This window comes from Podarcis melisellensis (genome assembly GCF_964234715.1).
Source record: "Podarcis melisellensis genome assembly, chromosome: 12".
Classification (NCBI taxonomy): Eukaryota; Metazoa; Chordata; class Lepidosauria; order Squamata; family Lacertidae; genus Podarcis; species Podarcis melisellensis.
In genome coordinates, this window is record NC_138544.1 from 34,925,342 (window position 1) to 34,948,291 (window position 22,950).

The 22,950-nt window shown below is 42.8% G+C and overlaps 1 protein-coding gene across 5 annotated transcripts; it reads right to left on the reverse strand.

The window, feature by feature from the left end:
- Window positions 1-4,794: 4,794 nt before the first annotated feature.
- STEAP1 (STEAP family member 1) lies at window positions 4,795-16,076 on the reverse strand. Of its 5 annotated transcripts, none has more exons than XM_081882673.1 (6): window positions 15,895-15,991; window positions 13,068-13,281; window positions 12,726-12,832; window positions 10,543-11,049; window positions 8,437-8,601; window positions 4,795-6,697 (listed from the first exon to the last, which is right to left on the reverse strand). In XM_081882673.1, exons 3-6 carry the CDS (start codon window positions 12,786-12,788, stop codon window positions 6,440-6,442), a joined length of 993 nt encoding a protein of 330 aa, XP_081738799.1. In that variant the 5' UTR covers window positions 12,789-12,832; window positions 13,068-13,281; window positions 15,895-15,991; the 3' UTR covers window positions 4,795-6,439. The 5 variants fall into 5 exon arrangements, with proteins under 5 accessions (XP_081738799.1, XP_081738800.1, XP_081738798.1 ...); XM_081882674.1 differs by having other exon boundaries at window positions 13,068-13,212; window positions 15,895-15,975; XM_081882672.1 differs by lacking the exon at window positions 13,068-13,281 and having other exon boundaries at window positions 15,895-16,042.
- Window positions 16,077-22,950: the final 6,874 nt, after the last annotated feature.

The following is a 22,950-nucleotide window of genomic DNA, read 5'->3' on the forward strand; positions in this document are numbered from 1 at the left end:
TTGGCAACAATATCTCAAGAGGTAACTGAACCTGTGCCAAAAATGAGCAAAGTCATGCCTAGGGTCTCATCCACACTTTTGTTTGTCCCATGATTTTTGTTCTTTTGTTCCACCGCTTTCCTCAGGAAAATCTGTTTACTGCTGAATTGGAACAAATATCAGTTGGGTTTTCTGTGGATTGATGGGAGGCAACTTCGTCAATTTCTTCTTATTTCCTGTATTGTATGTTATTGTATTACAAGTTGCATTCCCTAAAATTCAGACTGTAAAACAATAAAATAAAATACAATATAAAAAATATACAATTGAAAATAAATATTAACATTTAATGCAAACGTGCTACAAACCACCTGAAGCTGGCAGACCACTGGTGGTCCACAGACCAGTTTCAGATGCCTTGCTCTGGCAAATAGCCACGTTTCTCTGAAGCATATTTCTGAGGGAGTCCTAAGGGTCTGTGGTTCAGGTAACCTATCTTAGATTATATGAAAACATGTTCCTATCTTGACAGTTCCCATCAAATCCATCAGAATTCTTCCAAGACAAATGATATTTATAGGAACCTCTGAGGGAACAGCTCAGTCAGTAAAGCATGAGACTGTTAATCTCAGGATTGTGGGTTTGAGCCTTGCACTAGGTGAAAGATTACTTGATAGCTGGTGGGTGGACTAGATGATCCTTGCGGTCCCTTCCAACTATACAATTCTATGTTCTATTGCATTCTATTGATCCAGAGTCTGCCGGTGTGATCCTAACAGTGCACATTTGAAAGGAATCACTAATTGCAGTTTATGCAATGGCGGTGGTTGGTGTTCATTGGGACTGGCAGTGCAGAAGGCAAATAGGCCAAAAGCCAATGGCAGATGCAGCCAACTAATTATTGCATTGTCCCTATCCTCCCCCCTGTTGAGTTACACAAGGAAAATGCTGAAACTGAGGAGGAGGAAGCTGACAGCCAGGGCCACTCCCCGGGCTGGATGCAAGGGAGAAGGCAGGCAGATGGGGGCTGGCTGACCTTGAGATTGGGAGCGCAGTTCCTATTTGCCACAGTCCATGCAAAAGACACCTAAAGCCTTGAAGTTGTGGATAGTGATTTTATACGTATGCCATTCTACTCCGACAAACCACAAAGTTATTAGATCAGCAGGCCACGTTAGGAACCGGTTCTGATCCTGAGCTTTTCAGCATTTTTCTTCCATAAATACATGCTAAGCTCTTTTCTCAGATCAGTTTAAAAACACATGTCTAAATGTTGAAAGGTCCCCAAAATGAGAACACAAATTCCCCCTATGATAAAATGTGCATGGATGAGCTGAATTTGTTTATAGCGCTCATTTAATTTTTAGCTTGTCAGCAATAAAAGGTTTTGAGATTACATTTACGGGGTCATTTATTAACAAGCAAAACAAAAGTGGGCCCCATTACCCTTCACCTTCTGCCATTTTATCTCTCATAGGCCTTGAACTATTAACCATTACACTTTTCTCTTTTATGTCCACTTTTGATGTAATGTATTCTCTTTCTCACTATATGTTATCTGGTTTGACCCAGTAATTTTTTTTTAAAAAAAAGTTAAATGAACCTATGCAGTCTTATACTCAATAATTTGCGAGAAAGACCCATTAAGAAAGGCAGGACTTGAGTCAACATGGATGTGGATTCTGCCGCTAGTAAACTATCAGTGATCATAAAATAAAAAGCAAACATAAGAGACGGCTCTGTGGCACATTCACAACCTTTATTTTCTTTATTCATAAACATAATTTATAGGCTGCCTTTTAAGGTGTAGCCCTCTACAAGTGACTTACACAACATAAAACACAGTATGAAAAAAATTACTATAGAAGAAACATTGACATCATTTTTGCAAAATGTGCTACTCAATTAGCGGGATGCCATTTTAACATTTAAAACTGATTAATTTACAGGTGCAGAACCCTTTTTGTGGTCTGAGGGCCACATTCTCTCTTGGGCAACCTTTCAAGGAGTTGGCAGGTGCAGAGGCAAAAGTGGACGGAACAGGAAATATAAACTTTACCTTTATACAGCAAGCTAGTTTCTACACAAACTCCCCTCTACCGTCTACTCAGACAAGCAACATTACCAGAGGTCAAGGACATATTTCAGCCAGACAAAAAACACCTAAGGAAGGGTGGTAAGCCGTAATAGTGAAGGGTGTGGCTGAGGAGAGTCCCAATGAGCAGATGGAGAGGCTTGGAGGACTATGTTTGGCCCTGAGGCCCAAGGTTCCTCACCCGTGGATTAATCTAACCAGTATTAAATATTGTTCCTTGGCCTGTGCAGAGCTTGTCTGAGGCCCAGGGCGGGAGTCTTCTTAGAATAAAGTTATAAGCTCAAACAAAAAAGCAGCCGGTCCCTGGTGGGGCCTCCAGCCAGCTTAGCTAGGGTTGCCATATTTCAAACTGTGAAAATCTGGACAGAAAAGTTGTATAGTTGTTGGTGGTGAGGGTTTGGCCAAAGATGTATGGCAAGCCTACCATAGCCCTCCAAGGCCTGGGGCAAGTGGACCCAGCTGCCACCCCCCACCCCCCGCACAGGCCTGGTTTCAGCCATAGTTCTCTAATGTTTTCCTAAGCAATTGCATCCTGCACATTTTGAGTTTCATTTTTGTTCTTTTACTGACATAGAGAATTGTAGTGTCCTGAAACCTTCGTCACTTTTCAACAACAAAAGGTCAGGCTCTCCAGTTTTCTGTGTCACAGTGCTTGGTTGAGTCACAAACTTATCTGACAGGAAGCTAAAACAGGTTTTGATTGCAATGCTTGCTATGAAAAAAATCAAGTCGTTTGCCCAGGGGAAGGACTTGGACTTTTGCAAACACAAAGTCTAAACAAAAAACAAGTCTTCCTATATTAAGGACTGCACAGATTTGGCTTATTTATATAAAAAAAGATGTTTAGGGGGGGAAAATTTGGCTTATTATTTAATTTAAAGTCTATTTATTTACAAAAACACAGAAATACATACCATAATAACAAAAACAATATCCTCCAGAGTTTCAAAGGCCATAGATTTATTATCCAAAGGTTTGGTAGAGGTAAAATGTTTTTGTCTGGCAATTAAAGATGTATAGTGAAGGTGCAAGGTGAGTCTTCGTGGGGAGAGCATTTCACAAATGGCGAACCATCGCAGAAAAGGCCCGTTCTCGTGTTGCCGTCTGGATCTCTCATGCAGACATACAAAGAAGGGCCTCAGATGATAATCGCATGGTTCTGGTAGGTTCCGATGGAGAGGTGGTCCTTGAGCTATTGCAGTACTGAGCCAATTTAAGTCTTTATAGGTTGAAAACAGCACTTTGAATTGGGCCTGGAAACTAACTGGTAGCCAGTTAAGGTGGGCCAGGATTGGTGTAATATGCTCAAACCATCTTGCCCTAGTGAGCAACCTGGCTGCTGAAGTTTCCAAACTCTGAGGTTTCCAATCCTCAGAGACAGCCTCATGTGGAACACGTTGCAATAATCTAACCTAGAGGTTACCAGAGCAGATGGCAGAAGTTCAGTTACCCCTGCCCAGATGATGGTGCTACCTGCTGAAGCTGATGAAAGGCTACCAAGGCCACCTGAGTCTAAAGTGAAGGCAATGGATCCAGGATCCCCAGGCCATGTACAATATACTTGGGTCCTGCTCTTGGCAATCTTGACCAGATCCTTACTTGCTTACCTTCAGCTGTGCTACAGCATTAAGTGCCCAGAGACTGTTTGCAGGAAATGGAATTGTTTTATAACAGTAATCACCATCTAGCTTGTTGGAGTCGCGTGACCATGAATCAGCGTTGTCTTTTTATTATAGGTCTTAGTGGCTCCTCCTATCTCCGATATGCCTTCTACTATAAACAGCTGAACTACCTGGGTGCAGCAGATGGAGAGGCGAGACTGACCTGTCTCCCACATTAGCGACTTCAGCAGATCACTACAAATATATATAATTTTACAAAGGACTAGCACCAGCATATGTTTCCTCTTCCTTCTCTCTCCCTTCCCCTTCTGTTTTGTGTCTATCAGGTTAATTGTTAGCCTGAGAGAACAGACTATTAAACTTTAAGCACTTTACTAATAAATAATTCCTGCGTTGTAATTTCAAAGCCAAGTTTAACCATGATCAAGGCACATGCAGCTGGGATGGTATATTGTTAAGATGGATAAAGAAAGCGCATCTCCACTCATGGTCTGCAAATGAAGGGGCCACACCATGTTAGATGAACTTGCACTGCTCATCTATCTGGAAACAAATCTTTTCTGCACAATAGGTTCCCAATCCAGTAAGGGAATTGGATTGTATCCAGTGGTGGTGTTATTCTGATGGAAGTCTCTGTTGGGTCAGAGGGCCTTTCATCAGAAGAATGGAGAGGTGCTCATGGCACCTTTCTTGCTGTGTCAATGGGTCGCTCAACATTCCAGAGACTGTTTGGAGGACTGCAGAGGGAAATAATTAAAAATAGTCTCCCTCCCCAGTCTGCTAATGGAAGCCTTCACTGGATCAAATGGGCTTGCATTGGTGGGTGAAGACCACTGGACACAACCCACAATGTGACAAAGGTTGTTTCTTCTTTGCTTGATCTGACTGTGGATGAGAGAACTCATCTCAGGGTTAATTCCATAGCACTGGCTGAATTGTGTATCTTTCATGTGCGCACATGGCACATCTCATCACGTCCATATGAAAGTCTACTATGCTAAATTTATCTTGTTTAACAGTTACTGACTCATGGTCTTCAATTAACTATTTATTAGCCTCTGCCAATTAAAAAAAACAATCTAAAAAGACAGACAAATCTTTGTTTTATATAAAACTGCTGGAGTATAGAAGTTTTATTGTTTTAAATACAGTAAATGTGAAAAAACACACATTTTCTACAAGTATAGCTGAATTCTTATTTACAGTACTCAGTTTACAACATAATTTTAAGAAATGCAGACTAGAGGCAAGAGTCTCAAAATGAAACAATTCTTTGGAATCCAAATTACTGTTGGCGAAGGGCTCAATCCCCACCTCACTCTGGAAAAATGTCTTCTAAAAAAATCAAATTGCAAAACATATTCCAGACCAATCCATGTCAAATACTCTTTAATACACATATTAGTTTTTATAGAAGTGAAATAAAACAATTTATGCGGTTAAGCAGCTCTCTCTCAACACTGTAATCTGCATTCACCCAAGACAGTTGAGTCACAGAAGTCCAGGACCAAAAGAAGGACACGGGTGGGAATCAGCATTCCCATGAGGGGGGTCCAATTCAGGGAATTCTGTTGCCAGTGGAAGAGGAATTTCTGCCAAATACTCCTTTACAATCAGCCTGAAAAAAGCTGCTCCAGAGGGTTAGGAACCTCCTGAAACAGCAAGGGAAGTGATGCAGGAGACTGCAGCAGAAAAACAGCAAAAATGGCTCCCCTTCTAACAACAGGAATTTCCATTGTATAGGAATCCCTCCTGTGAATGGAAGAAGGCCAGCATCCAGCCCCTAGTATTTAACTTATTGAATTTACTGGCACAAAAACGTGGTGATTGCAAGTAGCTCAGGTGAATTTAAAAGACAGATTCTAAAAATCTATGGAACCCTCTTTCATCAGCTGTCAGAAATGATAGCTAAACACAACTCTCCTTAGATTGAAGCAATATACCCTTAAGACCAGATGCTGGCGAAGAAGGTTATCCTGCATGTTGCAGAGCAGTATGCAAGACTGCATGGATCCTGGTCTAAACCCAGCAAGGCCTTCTTATGTTCTTAAGGCTGAGCTTGGTTTGCTACAAAGGCTCTGTAGTGTTTAAATTATTAAGTAATCTGGGTGCATCCCATGATCTAGATATGCATTTGGATCTCGTTAAGCACAGGAGAGCTCATTAGGTTAATAATAAAGATATGATCTCTGGGCACAAAAGCATGTACATACTGATCTACTCCAGCCACTGAAATGAATTGAGAAGCTGTTTCCGGCAAGGCAGATCTGTGTCTGCATTTTAAAGTGTTATGCATTATTTTTTGTATTGCATTTTTAAAAAAGATTTGATGTGAATATAAACACTGTTGTGATAACAGTTGTGTTATTATTCCACAGTTTCCCTGAAGAGAAGGCTGTCATTGCTGTACTTGTATTGAAAAATCTTCAGTATTTTTAAAGTGAAGTTCACATATGGGGCACCTGAGATTTTAATTTCCACATGCATACTTTAGCCTAAGCTCACGTAAGCTTGTAATGTTAAGTAAATTTTCAGAAAACTACCTATAGTGAAGTAAGATATTTTAAAATCCATCAGTAGAAAAAAACCAACCAACACACTTTTAACCGATGCAACCCAGAAGTAAGCCTCACTGAACTCAGTGCAGATTACTCTATGTAAAAATAAAGATGACCGTTTCCTTATGGTCTTTTTTTAAAAAAAAACCTGAATATTGCCAGCAAAGTACACACACATTTAAAATCTACAGTCTGGAAGTTATCTGTGTACTACTTGCCAGAGCATTAGCATCATAGCCAGATCTGATCTTCTCTAGTCTCTTCCTAAGGCATGGCAAAAGCAGGATACCTTTACAAGTCAGAACCACAACTGGAAGAATGACTGCCATCATAAAAGTAGGGGGAGTATACCATATAAACTGGCCTATGTCAATCCACTTATTCCATGCAAACACTAATGCATGAATGGTGCACAGCAGCAAAGCTAAATGTCCCATCTTGCTCTAGAAAGAAAGAAAGAAAGAAAGAAAGAAAGAAAGAAAGAAAGAAAGAAAGAAAGAAAGAAAGAAAACAATAGGTTAACCTTTAAAAATGAAAGGAAATTAAAACAAATACACACTGCTGCATATTCAGGGTTTTCATCAGACAGGCGAGGGGCATCTGCCTGTGTGCATTTATCAACAGCTTTCCATGCACATAATATGCAGGCATGGAGATAAATGTCATCTGCTGATTGCTGCAGATAAAAGCAGTTGTTACAGCACAAGAATTAGTTCAAAAGGCGACAACCCTTGTTATTTTAAAACACCGAATGCTTAATTAAGATTCTGTGCAATTGTTGAAGAATGCTCCTTGTTGTTTTTGCTGCATATTCAGTCCTATGCCAAAACATTATCTACCATATATTTATATCCCCACCTTTCTTTGCTCACGGAACGCAAGGAGACAAACATGTGGTTTCCAGGCAGTCACCCATCCAGAATCTGACCAGGACCAAACCTGCTTAGCTTCAGCAAGGTGGTTGCCTCATGTGCTTAGAACACTGAGCTTCTAAGACAGGGGTCAGCAAACTTTTTCAGCAGGGGGCCGGTCCACTGTCTCTCAGGCCTTGTGGGGGGCCGGACTATATTTTGAAAAAAATAATGAACTAATTCCTATGCCCCACAAATAACCCAGAGATGCATTTTAAATAAAAGGACACATTCTACTCATGTAAAAACACGCTGATTCCCGGACTGTCCGTGGGGCGGATTTAGAAGGCGACTGGACCGGATCCGGCCCCCGGGCCTTAGTTTGCCTACCCATGTTCTAAGACTTAGGTCTGCATAAGACAAATGGAACTCTACCACAGTCGACTTGAAATCTGGTAGAGTCATTTTGTATTTTCTAAACTTTTACTATTATTATTATTATTATTATTTATTCAATTTGTTAGTCGCTTTATCTTGTCCAGGGCAACTCAAAGCGACTTACAAACGAACAGACAGACAACACCCCTCTATAGATACATAAAAATAAAGAGGAAAAAGAAATACATTAAAAACATTCCACCCACTTCTAAAAGGCCTGGTTATAGGGGAAATCTCTTGCGTGGTGCCTAAATTTAATAGATAAGAGATTCATGCCACCCGCATTCTATAGCGGAAGAGTTGAGATCTTTGGTCTGTATCTTGACTAGCTCTCCCTTTGTTTCCAATGCAAGCTGTGCCAAATTTCCTTCTACTGGCCCTGGTGGGTTCAGCACTGCTTTTTGCATATACAAAACGGGAGCAGGGAAATTACTTGCAAGTGTCCCAGTTTGCTGCATCAACCAACAGATTGAAGTTCATCCTTATAAGCTGATTTACATATGGAGAAGGCTCCACATGCCGCATGGGCAAGAATCTGTGGCACTCCAGATATTGTTGAATCCCCAACACCCATCAGCCCTATTCAACATGGCCAATGGCCAGGGATGATGAGGGTAGTAGTCCAGCAATATCTGGTCACACAAACTCTTTCATGCAAGGATCCATCTTTGGCTCTAATCAATTTCCATCTGGTGGTATGGGAATATGATCGCATCAGCAGCTATTTGTAAATGTCCAGTGTCGGATTACAGAAGTGGGGGGAGTGTCCCCCCCCCCCGTTTTTCAGATCTTCTCAATTGGCAATACCAGAGAGTGAACTTCAAATCTATCACAAAGAGTATGTGTTCTACCACTGAGCCATGAACAATCTATGCCGCTTTGTTCATGTGTACCTGGATATAATGAAACTCTCTCCAGGTCAGCGAGTGGCTGACAGATGGAATTGACGTTACTGCCAATACAGCCAGCAGAGCAAGCCCCAAAATTCCTAGAGACACATAAATCTCCATTCTCCAGACATCGTGTTCAATCCAGGCATCTTCCTTTTTCTGCTTCACCTGTGGACAGAACACTACACATTAAGAAGTGTTAGAATGACAACACAAGTACACTTAAGATTCCATGGTGAAACCCCAGTAAGAACCAAACTGTATAGAGATTTCTAAAATTTTTTTTTGCAATTGCAGCTATCATGGGAATAACAGTGGGATTAAAAAATAAATAAAAATACCCCAGTTGGCACTAAAGTTTCCCCATCCAAGCCTGTATGCATTTCACGGATGGGATGAAAGTATCCAGGTGTGTGAACCAGCCTGTATCTTGTATAGATCATTGTCAGCTAACTAAAATGCTGCACAAAACAAGATACGCTGGGATTCTGTTGATATTTTTTGTTCACCTGTTCATGGTACAAATTAGAGCATGGTCCCATTTCAGATCTTAAACTGCAGCATTGTTTATACTGATGTCCCCCCAAGAAGTGCCATCAGCCTTAACCATAGGAAAGTCAATTAGATGGAGAAGTATTTACTTCAGCAAAGTTTTGACCCCCAAGGAGACTTGTTCCAATTCCTTTTTAACTTGTTTTTCCCAGCAGGACTGCATTGTTTGCTGACAAAGAAAATTCCATCTAAAAGCTAAACACAACCTTTGGCAAACTGTAACAAGAGGTAAGCAACACCAAGAAGCAGTATTTTAAGCAGCTAATCAGTAGGCTTACTTGCAAGTTTTTTCGCTCTGCCAGAGCAGCCAATGAGTCTAGGTAAGGTAAAGGTACCCCTGCCCGTACGGGCCAGTCTTGACAGACTCTGGGGTTGTGCGCCCATCTCACTCAAGAGGCCAGGGGCCAGCGCTGTCCGGAGACACTTCCGGGTCACATGGCCAGCGTGACAAAGCTGCATCTGGCGAGCCAGAGCCGCACACGGAAACGCCGTTTACCTTCCCGCTGGTAAGCGGTCCCTATTTATCTACTTGCACCCGGAGGTGCTTTCGAACTGCTAGGTTGGCAGGCGCTGGGACCGAGCAGCGGGAGCGCACCCCGCCGCAGGGATTCGAACCGCCGACGTTTCGATCGGCAAGTCCTAGGCGCTGAGGCTTTAACCCACAGCGCCACCTGCGTCCCGCCAATGAGTCTAGATGTTTTCAAATAACCTGCATAATTGGCCTATATACAGAAATGAGCTGCCGTGCTTTCAGTATTTACAGTTAGATATAAGGTGTTGAGGTGCAAAGGAGGTCTGGGATCTGGAAACTTTCAACAGCAGGCGCAGGTTCTCCCACCTTGACAACTGCATCTGCCAAAATTCTCTGGAAGGCATAATTTATACGAGGAGAAGCCAACGCAGCGCTCTACAGATGTTGTCAGACTGCAGCTCTCCCAATCCCTGACCATGCAGGCTGGGGCTAAAGGGAATTAAGGAGCCAACATCTGGAAAGCACCACATTGGATAATCCCGGCCATTTTATTATTTTTGGCTATAGACATGGATAAATCAGAGATCTGTGATTTTAATAAATAATAATAATAATGAGGACTTAAAATAAAAAGTCAGGTAAGCAGTAGCTATCAAAACATCCTGTGTTAATGATTTCCAGACATTATTCATGCTGTGGGGAATTGTCTTTCTTCTTCTTCTGGACCATCTGATAATTAGTTCCATTGAATGAACCTGGGTACAAATGTTTTGGGATACAATAATCTTTGTATTTGTTCTCTTTGCTTTATTTGTAAGTTTATAAACTTTAACTATGTCAGCCCTCACCTTGGTGTTTCCAACTCACAATTTCTAATCATTTAAAGGTGCAATCCTATACCCACTTACCTAGGATTAATCCCCATTGAATTCAACGGCACTCAATTCTGTATAGGATTGCAGTCTGTTACACTTTTGTATAACATATTCATTATAGGACTGGGAGACCCACACAGCATTCCAGATGCCAGCACACCATCAGCTTAAACCGATTTAATGGCATTATGACAAAACAAAATGGCGTACCTGTTGATATGCCCAGTTCAAGAGTTTGTATCTGTAGGATCTCCTCATTGGATAGCACAAGCTATAGCAGGCATGTAACGAGGCAAAGAAGAAGCTAAGAAGTCCAAACTGTTTCCTCGATAGCATCCATCTGTCCAACCATTGTGGAAAACGTCTATATTTGGTTCCATAGTGGAACTGGAAACCTGCAGCCAGTACTCCTGGTAAATAAACCAGAGCCAGCAGGGTAATCGAAACCACTGGTAAGACTTTGTTTATGACCAGGATTGGGATTTTATAAAATGTGTTTCCTTGATTAGTTACAAGGGGATGGATGACGTCCCTTAGGAAAGTGTAGATAAAGGTTAACAAGGACAGTACCAATGCTGTCTTCACCGGCAAATGCCATTTAGGGAAAAGGTCGTGTTCGCAGTGCTTACTGGGAGGACAGTCAAACTCATCAATACAGATTCTTTTATGAACATGGGGGAGAGCATCTGGCGTGCCAACCACTTGTAAATCCATCACCTGAAAAGGAGAAAATACGATACATAAACCTAAAGTATTTAAGAGTACTTTATCCATATTGGCAGATTCCTTGCATTGTTGACCTTCGTGTACTCATATATACTCTTATCTGAAACTGTTCTAATTGTGCACAAGGTTTTAGGATGCAAAATACTAAAATATCAATAATGAACTGAAGCAACTTAAGGTTGGTTCCATTGCAGTCATGGTTTTCACTGATGATTTTTAGGCACCAAGGTTTATTCCCAGAAGGGAGCCACCTCCGCAGATTACATTTCTTCATCAACCCTTTGTGAAGAGGTGGGAAGGAAATGCAATTCAAAACATGTAAATGGGAACGGAATGTAATCTCTAGTCTTTACAACACATTTATTCTTGTGTGAAATACAAAAAGGCACAGTAATGCCGTTTTTATCTCCTGGACCATTGCAGATCCCTTGATCTGTGGTTTGGAGGTGGACATATCAGCAAAAAGAGAGGAGTAGGGTTGCTGTATCTATACAGGCAGGGCTTCCATACTGGGATGTATTTCACAGCAGGTGCTGCTTCCGTCAAGGTATAACTGAAATCATGAGAAAAAGCTGTGCCTGCTCAAATTCGCTCTTTTACATGATGATAGAGATAGTTCTTTCCATTACCAATTTTCAAAGCAGCAACCATGTTAGCTTGCCCTAGCAAAAACAAGGGAGAGAGCCTTGGAGCACCCTAAAGCAAGCAAATTTGATTATGGCATAAACCCCTGTTGCTAGAGCACAGTTCATGAGGTACACCAAGTGGGAAATTCAGTTGCAAAGCGTGGCATACACACACCGAAGGACAAGAAGATCTCTAACCCTCTATATATAAATGTTGAGAGTAGAGCTTGTGACAATTCTATTAGAGTTTAGAGTCATGTGAAATGTTGTTTACACATTACCAACTACTCAGCATTAGCAAGGGCAATTTACTGGGCTGCCTTGGCACCTAAGTGTTTGTCCTTGCTAAAGCTGTTCTGTTGAAGCTTATATGACTATATGTCCCTACACTTGGGAAATTCAGATGAATGACAAGTAAGGTCAGATTCCAACCCTAAGGTAACAGAAGATATAGATATATACAGAAGATATAACAGAAGATATATGTCCCTACACTTGGGAAATTCAGATGAATGACAAGTAAGGTCAGATTCCAACCCTAAGGTAACAGAAGATATAGCCAAGTTCCTTGCTGTAGTCATCAAAACTGGATCGCAATTATTAAACGTCACATGTTTCGAGTCGAAATTTCTGTATTTTTAGCAATTTTAATTGTTTACAGATTGAGGCTGCAATCGTAACCCTTTAAATTCCACAGGATTTACTTTTGAGTAGGCATGAATTGGATTGCGCTGTTATGCTCCCATTTTAAAAAGGTACCATTTGTCTCCATGTCTCCTTTTGTTTTGCTGTGGTTGTCCTGATAACCCTACACTGCTTGTGGTCTGTAAATAAAATTGCACTATTTGCAAGGGCCTGAAATACTTTCCCATAGACTTTATTTTCTGGGGAGGCTGCAGATAAAGAGCCTGGGGAGTAAAAGCTCTTTGAATTTGGCAGACCAGAGCACCAGAAGGATTAAGTGGGTCATTATGTCCCCTTGCCTAAGGCCAACCTAGCATGTGTAACATAAATATATACACACACACATATAAAGATTACCAAATTGTTGAAATTCTCCCAAGTTCTTTCAGGATTCATTTTCTGATCTTCATTCTGTTCCATGTTCTTGACCAATGACTGTCCTGCGCTCTAAGGCAAGAGGATCTCTGCAAGACAATTTTTACATGGTTCATTTATTTGTATCATGCTATGTATACGCAGTTGGTACGTTAGAAATACACATAAGTAATCAAATGCACTGTCTTGAGTTAGCCTTGATGAACCTGGGGACTTTCATAGATTTTGTCTTGTCACACAAATCTGAGAATTAAAAGTACACGTTCTATAAGTGAAATGATCTGAATTCTACACAAGTATTTTTGAGACACAACAATGACTCACATGATCTTTAAGCTGTTTCATGAACAGCCCCCTTCACAAACATCCAAATTGCGGCTCCAAAAGCTGTAGGGTTCTTAACATCTTCAATCTACTTCTTATTGTTCTCCTTGGGTTTAATTTTCTGCATGAATCACATATGGCAGGGCTAAACAAATGAGCATGAGCTGATGGAATCCTCTTATTTTTCCCACAACTCCAGAAGAGAGAATAAAGGCTTGAAAATAAAAGAAAATATTTCTCGCTTCTATTGTACTTGAAGGGAGCAGACTTTACCAAGGTGACAAGAGAAACAAAGGAATGAAATAGAATCTCCACTCAAAGGTATCTGCTAGTTTTGGCCTATCTTCCTCACATGGGCATGATTAAAAAAAAAAAAAGGGGGGGGGAGAGACAGATTTCTGTATATCCCAGATTACAGCTATCATAAATGACCAAGAGGCATGATGCCAGGGTCTATGTTTTGTAAAACAAACCCAGACAGCTTAAGCAAGCAGTATCTTCAGGCTGGTGTACCAGACACTTTACAGAAGTGTCGACATCATGATCTTGCCTCACTCTACGCAGATGTTAACAGGCAAAAAAATGTTGCTAGGGATAAAGTCAGTTTCAAAAACTCTCTTGGTAGCTGTTTACGGCTGTTGAGTAAAGCAATTAAAGAAACTCTGTTCACTATAGAAAATATCCAAAACAAGAATCTTCAGTGAGGTTAAAGCACAGTTCCTTGGTTGTTTTACACAGCCCTAGGACAATGGCGGAGGAAGGGGGTGCCATTCCTGAGGGGGGTTGACATTGCAGCGCCACCCCCACCAGGGACACACGCTGCATGGGCAGTGCCCTCCGGGTGCGAGTGCCAGAGCAGCTAGCTCTGCCTCTGCCCCAGCACCCTTGATCAGGAAGTGAACATGTACAGGGCTAGAAACCTCTGACTTTCCCAAATGAGATTCTTACCATTTTCAAGCTATGGTATCTGCCCTGCCCACATTTGCCTTTGGCCATGCCTACTTTCCCCTCTAACCTTGCCCACTACTGGAATGAAGACACTGGAAATCTGCCCACAAGGGAACAACGCTCCTGCCGGGTTGGGGGGGGGAGGATCCTCTGCCCCCACCTTATGGCCCAGGACCAGAGTATCTTAAGAACTGCATCTACCTGTACAAGTCTGTCCAAAAGTCCAGACTGTCTATAGGTGCCCTGCTCTATGTACCAGGGTTATTTGAAGTACTGCAGGTGAGCATGTTACACAAGGCCTTTGGGGCAATGGTGCCATAAGACATGGGAATGCCCTGCCAAAGTAAGTCTGTCCATCCCCACTATTCAACAAGCAGCAGACACACTATTTTCCAATATGCTTTTTCTCATGCTGCCTTTAACTGTATCTCCTCTCGCCCCTTGGCTGTTTCCTTCCCCTCGACTATTCCTCAACAGTAGAAGCTATTCCCTCCTCTCTTCCTGCTGATGCAGCAAAAGGACTGCTCTAGGCAACCAGCAAGACTTGTCTAGCAATAAGCCTGGCTTTGCTCATATGCCAAGAGTGATGCTGTAAAATAAAACCCTATGTGGAGAGCCAGTGCGGTGTAGTGGTTAAGAGCAGTAGACTCATAATCTGGGGAACTGGGTTCGTGTCTCCGCTCCTCCACATGCAGCTGCTGGGTGACCTTGGGCTAGTCACACTTCTCTGAAGTCTCTCAGCCCCGGAGTGTTTGTTGTGGGGGAGGAAGGGAAAGGAAAATATTAGCCGCTTTGAGACTCCTTCGGATAGTGGTAAAGCGGGATATCAAATCCAAACTCTTTTTATCTTCTATGTGCTCATAGCAAGCTCCAAGCACTGATTCTTATGTAGTCGGAAAGACACATCCAAACACAAAATGGAGGTACACAGCGGTAGACATCGGGACACCCCAAGGGTTGCAATAAATTGGGGTACTTTTAAGAAGTGGGGGTAACCAAAAGAGTCGGTGAGGATTTTTTTGTGTGTTCAGTGGCTAAAGAACATCTGAGCGTCTGTTGGGAGCTGGGAGCATAAATCATGACAAAGATGGGCTGGAATGGAGTGTCCTTGAAAAGGGTATATAGCTAGTTGGCTGGCACCCTGATCAAAAGCACTCCAAACCACCAAGGTTTTTAGCTGGGGCAATCAGAATAAGATCCACTATTTGACTATTGATTAAAACTCTAAAATGTATTTTATATAACTGACTTATTATTTCTATTCTTTGTATATCGTATTGTTGTTTTATTGCTATGGCCGATGGCTGACGCAAATAAAGATTCATTCGTTCGTTCACTCACTCACTCTGAACCATGACGTTTCGTGGCAGGTCCCGTTGAGCACAATTACTTTTGCTTTCTTGGCAAACCCCGTAGAAGCCGCTGTGATTTAAAGCCTGCCCTGCAAAGCTTAACCCAATAAAGTTTTGGCCAGGAGGCGCGTGCTTCTTGTAGACGTGTACAAAAGCAAACACCTCTCCCCCAACCCCCTTTCGAGGGTGTTCTGTACCTTATGACGTACAGAAGAAGCCCGTCACCTATCGCCCCTTGTTGCCGTCACGGTTTCGTTTATTTATTAAGGCATTAATGAAATCTCGTTTGCACCGCGGGGTGGCGGGGAAACGAGCGGAAAAGAAGGGAAGGCTGCTGGAGGAGGCTAGAGCCGGCCGTGCTTGGAAAGCGGAGCTCGCCGTCCGGAGAGAGGGGCTCGGAATTTCACGGCGCCTTCCCGGGCTCCGCAAATATTTGGCTAGCCGGCCCACCTCCCGCTGACATCCCGCCCTCCCCCGGAGAAGGAGGAGTTGTTCCGAAAGCTCAGGGACTTCTCGGCGCTACTTACAACAACTTTTCTCCGTCTCGGGGCCCGGGGCGACGCGATCCCGAACCAGCACGCGGAGAGACCCAGACTAGCGGCTCCTCTGCGGAGCCCGCTCGACATGCAGCCGCCTACCCCGCCCTTGGCAGCCCCGCCTTCGGCATCTCTCCCTGCCTGGTCGGCTCCGCCTTTCCTTCGCCTCAGGAGCCGGCCAAAGTTGTGTTGTTTGCTTAAAGGGGAGGGGGGAGAATCACTCTTGTAAACTGTTGCGCTGGGCGTAAAGATGTCGGCGTGCGCGCCGTCTGCATTTGGCGGCCAAGTGTCCGTAAGCCCCGCCCCGGCACACGACTCCAAACACTTGCAACCCCCCTGCCCTACTGTGAGATAGTATGAACAGCCTTTAGGCTGCAGTCGCATTTGCTCATTTTTCTGGGAGTGAGTCCCATGCAGCAGAATGGGTTTATTTCTAGGTAGTTACTCATAGGATCGCGCTGCTGCTGTCGCGCACCCGTGCTGCACGTAGGCGCAAGAAGTCTGTACTAATCGCAGGGTCGTGGTTTTCAAGTCCCACCTTGGGCAAAAAAATCCTGCATTTCAGGGGGTTGGACTAGAACACTAGATGATCCATGTGGTCCGTTCCAGCTTCACAATGTGGACACATGTTTGTAGCCTACACTTTCCAAGACTGGTCAGCATATAGGATCACCAGTCAGCAGATTACTAGCACACCACACAGTTATGGTTTACTCCCACAGTACCTTGGGAACTGTAGTTTAAGGCTGCTGGGAATTGTAGTTTAGTGAGGGGTAAACTACAATTCCTAGGATTCTGTGGGGAAACCATGTACACCAAACTTTTCATGGTGACATGCTTTTTAGACATGCATCATCTCGCGACACAGTAATTTAGTTTTACTAGCAAACCAGAGGTTGAACTAAGCCCTTTCCAGCCCCAGGAGGAGCATGGGGAGCGTTCACACCACACACACACACACACACACACACACGGGGTGTGTGAGACCCCAGATGGTGATAAATGGGGCCAGCAAAGCACGGCCTCTGGGGAACAAGATCCAGTGTGGTGTAGTAGTTAGACCTGGGAGACTAGGCTTCAAATCCTCACTGGGCTGTGAAGCTCACTGGCTGACTTTGGGCCAGCCACTGCCTCAAACATACCCTACCTTACAGGATTGTTGTTGGGATTAAATGAGATGGGGAGAGCCATGTATTCTACCACTAGCTTCTTGGAGAATGAAGCCAACAAATAAACACAAGGGAAATACCTACTTACTTGTGAGGTTTGCAGAAAGAAAATAAAAACAAACACCAACTCTGAAAAGAGGCAAAACTTCCAGGAAACAACAATGAAGACTTAAGTCTTGTGGACCCAAATAGTGAGCTAGAACACTATAGAATCAGAACTCTTTTCAGCCCCATGTGGACTTTCTGGGGGGTTTGGGGAAAAGAAAAACCAATACAATAAAGGCATGGCCAAAGGGAGGGTGATGCCCACAGCAGCAATGGGACATTGTGGAGCAACGAATCATAGAATTGTAGAGTTGGAAGGGACCACGAGGGTCATCTAGTCTAACCCTATGCAATGCATGAATCTTTTGCCCAATGTGGGGCTCAAGCCCACAACCCGGTGATTAAGAGTCTCATGCTTTATCAGCTGAACTATCCCAGACTTCCTGTTCACTGACTAGGCCTGTTGTGGAAGTTGGAAAGAATGGGTAATTCTGTGGAGAAAGATGACTCCGCCCTTCCACAGCTCTGCTCTTCCTACCATCTGTGCCACGACCTGCTGACTTAGCATTACTTTGAAAAATAAAAATAAGCATATTGGGTTATTTATCTACTAGTCATCCTTGCAGGGAGCCTGGGTGACAAAATTTTCCACAACAAAATTAATGCCTATCTTGCTTGATCAAGTGTTGTTGTTTGTTGTTGTTCTTTTTGTGTTTGAAGACTTAAAAGAATTTGAGACTTTCTAGTTGCGTGTAGATAAATAAAGTGAATTGATCTTTGTTTGTCTGTTGGTGGTGTTTAGTCAAAGGGCAGTTCAAAATATGAATAAAATACATCTCCACCCCAATACAATAAAAATGAAGACCGGCCAGGGAATCATATTTGCTGAAGCAACTGAATTTAGAGAGGGAGAAGAGGCTATAACCCACAAACCTGTGAGCAAAATAAAGCCATTAATCTTTAAGGTGCCACAAGGCACCTTAAAAGGAGTTTCCTCCTCTTGTGTTTTGGATCACATGTCAGTTTGTCCTCAGGGTCGCCAATCTAGTTTAAACCAGTGGCAAACTGCAATAGTCTCCAGTCACAAAAATGTGGCTGTGAGGTGTGGCATAGCACAAAATGGCCGCCACAACTACAAGGATTGAAAAAGTCGACTGGAACACAAAAGGGTGCTGGTGTGCCCCACCCACCCCCACATCATAAATGGAAAGAATCAGCCACCGCTGCATTCACAGAGAGCAGCCGTTTATTCCTGTAATCAGAAGGAAGGGTTGGTGTCCAAACCAATGAAATGTGGGCATGTTTAAGGATGTGTGTTCAATGTGGAAGAGGCTGAGCCAGTGCAAACAGGAACTGTTCAGGAAGAACGGGCTCTTGCGGATTTTTGAGGGGACATTTCCTGAGATCTTTTGTGGCGCCCCAAAGGCACCATGTTGGTGACCCCTGCCTCAGGTGTATATTGGGTCAGCTCGCCACTCCATCCACTGTGTATTAGACAGATTATTCTGATAAAACAATTAAAAGGCAACAAAACAAATCCCTGTGCAAGCTTACCTGGGGAGTACGCCTTACTGAATTCAGTCACCCGGATGAAGAAATGCTCAGAGTGGAATGGTGCGCAGGCAAACCATCTTTGCACAGAAGGGAAAAACTGCTGACAAATTTGAAAGCATCTGGAAGGATGTAATGAACAGGCCATGTGCTTAGGGGAGCCGGACCTCTGTAATACCGGCTGCTACCACCCTCTTAGATTCTGCCTAGCTTTGAAGCTGAGGATGCTTGAAATTATGGGCTCTCGTGAGCAGGAAAGTATATTCCCAAAGTCTACTAACCAGACTGCCATCTAGACTTTACCCTGTGATGTCCACGCACCTCATTTTACCAATCTATAGGTGCATCAATATGGGACTTTATCATGTGGATTTGAAGCAATGTGTACCCAGGGCTTTTTTTCAGCCGGAAATCCCTGGAACTGAGTACCGGCACCTCTCAGGTTATAAGAGAACAAGGGAGACGTTCATGGTGAGTTCTGGCATCTCTTTTTCTAGAAAAAAAAAAGCATCGTACCTCATTCTTTAAATGGAGATAGGCGGTGAAGTTCTCTAAGCAAAAGCACTAAAAGGGTGGATGGAGGAAGATGAGACTTGTAACACTTAAAAATGTTTGGTTCCTTGTCAGAGAAGTTGTAAACATCACTTTTATTTTTGGCAGGAGGTTTTAGGACTTTAAAAGGTGCAAGAGGCTTCTTTTTCCCCTCTGAGACTCTCTGTGTGATGAGAAACACATCATTCTGTCTGTGTGAGGGCTAGTACAGAGACTTAGGGATGGAGAATTATTTGGGCAGAAATATGGAGTTTTTCAGAGCGGGTGGGTGTGGATTTTTGTTTCAAGGGCTTCCTATAGCTACAAACAAATTAATTAATGGCCCTGTCAAATCTGAAGTGCTTCCCTCTCTCCCATACATCTTCCAGCTTTATCTCAGATGTTTAAAACTGATACTGTGGGGTCTAGAATATATATTATAGATGTATGTGGGTCTGTATTTATTTTGATTTATTGTTTATTTCCTTTTCCTTTCCTTTGTTTTGCTCAGCACTGATTTACAGCCTTGTTATTCCACTTTTGCTGTAAATGGGGATGGGGCAGGAAGAGGGGTTAATAACATGTTTCTCCCTGTATATCCTAGCTGTCACATCTTATCTGCCGATGCTGCAAGTTGCAATAATTTCATGACTTTGGAATGCTGATGGAGAAGTGTCTTATATATTAAAGCACAGAGAAATCAAAGGGATCGCATACGGCTTGTATCTAGTATGAAAAGGGGGGGGAAACCTCAATAAATCTTTTAAAAATTACCTGGTAGATAATATAAGTAAACAAGTTAAAAATGTAAAACAAGCTACCTCAGTAGTGTAACGGACTAAGGCTGTGTACACCAGGGGTCAGCAAACTTTTTCAGCAGGGGGCCGGTCCACTGTCCCTCAGACCTTGTGTGGGGCCGGACTATATTTTGAAAAAAAATATGAACAAATTCCTATGCCTCAGAAATAACCCAGAGATGCATTTTAAATAAAAGGACACTTTCTAATCATGTAAAAACACACTGATTCCTGGACTCCCCTCAGGCTGGATTTAGAAGGTGGTTGGGCTGGATCCAGCCCTTGGGCCTTAGTTTGCCTACCCATGGTGTACACACTCCTGTTTACTCTGCATCTAGTATACGCCCCCTGCTGGTTAGGGAAGCAGTGTACACACACCATTAGCCACCCACAACCCATGTTTATCCTGCTGTTTCTTTCTTTTCTAATTAAGTTTTATTGCTTTTCAAAAATTCTAATAAATTAACATCGAATTAATTCAAATTTAATACAAATTTAAAAGTTGACTTCCCACCCCACAACGTTGATGTTTCTCTTTCCTCCCTTGTTCGCTGCTCAATGTCACATCAATTTCCTATTTCCATTTCAATACTTAAAATATTTTTTATCCTGTTGTTTCTTATGACATACTATGTTTCGATGGGTTTCCTACCAAACCAGCTTCTGTCGGATTGGAGAAAAAGAAGGACTTAGCTGTGTTTTAAGCTGGACAGCGTGTAGATGGCCTAACTGGACCTTTGGCTGCAACTGCAATTTTCCCATCTGGTGCCACCACCAAGAGCCAATCTGAGTTGACTTCAGCATTCAGCATGCAGAATTCACATGGTTGGCTTTCCACAGATGGCATTTCCATGGCCTGATTTTCCCAGTGGCCTTCTTCATGTGCCAGAGGTTTACAAGAATAGACTAAGAAGATTGCCAAATATAAACAGTGGTACCTTTGGTTACGAACTTCTGGAGGTCCGTTCTTAACCTGAAACTGTTCTTAACCTGAGGTACCACTTTAGCTAATGGGGCCTCCTGCTGCCGCCATGCGATTTCTGTTCTCATCCTGAGGTAAAGTTCTTAAGTCAAGGTATTACTTCTGGGTTAGTGGAGTATGTAACCTGAAGTGTTTGTAACCCGAGGTGTTTGTAACCCGAGGTTCCACTGTATTCCCTTTCAGTCCTCTCCGCTCACTTACAGGGCAGAGCAGCAATGCTAGACTTCCAGTGGCAGAGCCACTGCTGCTTATCAGAAGGGAGTGGGGTTGGAGTCAGGCAGTGGGGTGGTCAGGACTGCACAGATGTGCCACTGGGAATGTGTGGCTTGACTCCGCTGGTGGACCTATACACACACCCCTGACCTCCCCTACTACCTCACCCTCCTAAGCTTTGCAGCTACCATGAAGCTTGTGTTGCAGCTCTGTCCCAGTGGATAACATACCCTACAACATTTCTCTGATGAAAATAGGGACACCTTATCCAACAGCAGCAGCAGCAGCAGCAACAACAACATATATACCCCTCCCATCTGACTGGGTTGCCCCAGTCACTCTGGGTGGCTTGCAACATATTTTAAAAAATAAACATTAACAGGGCTGCCTTCAGATGTCTTCTAAGGTTGTATAGTTACTTATCTCCTTGGCTCAGGGATTGCATAACTTCGTACCCTCCAACATTTCTTTGATGAAAAGAGGGACATCCTAAAGAAAAGCGGGACATTCCAGGATCAAATCAAGGGTATGTGAGAGGTTGTGGCTTCTGTGTGGAGAATGTGTAGATTCTCCACAACTCTCTTTTTACCACACTCAGGCATCTTTTCTTTAAAATATTTTTTTAAAAAAATCAAATTATAAGATTAAATAAAAACATTATAGAACAGTGTGGTAATTTTGGTTGGCTTGATGAAGTATATGCTTCCGAGTCATCTGCCTTCAGATTAGTTCTGTTATATATTTCATTGGACTACATAATGCTTACAGTGATAACATTTATTATGGATGACTAGTAATGACATTATTACTTGCACGTAGTGTCTGACATTTTAATCACTTGTAATTCTTCTGCAAGGAAACAATTATAGTAACCAAAACAGGCTAAATGCTAAAACAACCCAGCCACTTAATTTGCTGTTTGTTTCTAGGAGCAAGGAAATTGGTATATTATTCATTGTTTAGGAAAACATTGTTTTGCAAAAACGTTTGAAGCTCCTAGGAATTTTCATGATCTGTTGAACAAATGATTGTCTAGAATAGCATGTCTGAAGCTGATTATTCCGTATTTGCTATTTATTATTCCTCCTACTTGTAAAGTTCCAGAAATGCAAAGCAGGGATAGAACTGACACCATATGATTAGGTGATTTTGCCAGAGAAGAACAGCAAAATGGAAACAGATAAAATAAACAGAAAGCTAAGACCCTGCAGACTCTAAAATCATCTCATTTGGCATTTGAATAATAATAATAATCTTAATTTTCATTTCTAATATTTTTCTCCCTAGGTTAGCTTTTAGCCATGGATGAACAGACTTCATGCATGGCAGATTTCCTTTCCTTTTATTTTTCATTAGAATGCCACATCTACCACGCAGGGTCAGGCTGTTTACATTCTGCTAACCTCTAGGTTGGATTACTGCAATGTCTTATACACGGGGCTGCCTCTGAAGATGATTTGGAAACTGCAGAAGGTGCAGAATTCAGTGGCCAGATTGCTTACTGGGGCAACACGGTCCAAACATATAACACAGAGCAGGTCAGAGGGATAGCTCAGACAGTAGAGCATGAGACTCTTAATCTCAGGGTTGTGGGTTTGAGCCCCGTGTTGGCTGAAAGGTTCCTACATTGCAGGGGGTTGGACAAGATAACTCTTGTGGTCCCTCCCAACTTTACATTTCTAGCACAAATTCTGGCATGACTGCATGGACTACCAGCTAGCTTCTGGGTTCAATTCAAAGTGCTGGTTTCTTACTTTTA

Bases quoted from the DNA above. Each gene is read 5' to 3' on its own strand.
- STEAP1 (XM_081882671.1), bottom strand. From the start codon at position 15,993: ATGTCGAGCGGGCTCCGCAGAGGAGCCGCTAGTCTGGGTCTCTCCGCG. The intron at 8,602-10,542 runs GTACGCCATTTT...TTCTGTCCACAG, and splicing joins TGAACTGGGCATATCAACAG to GTGAAGCAGAAAAAGGAAGA. The intron at 6,698-8,436 runs GTACACATGAAC...CTTTCTTTCTAG, and splicing joins GAGAGTTTCATTATATCCAG to AGCAAGATGGGACATTTAGC.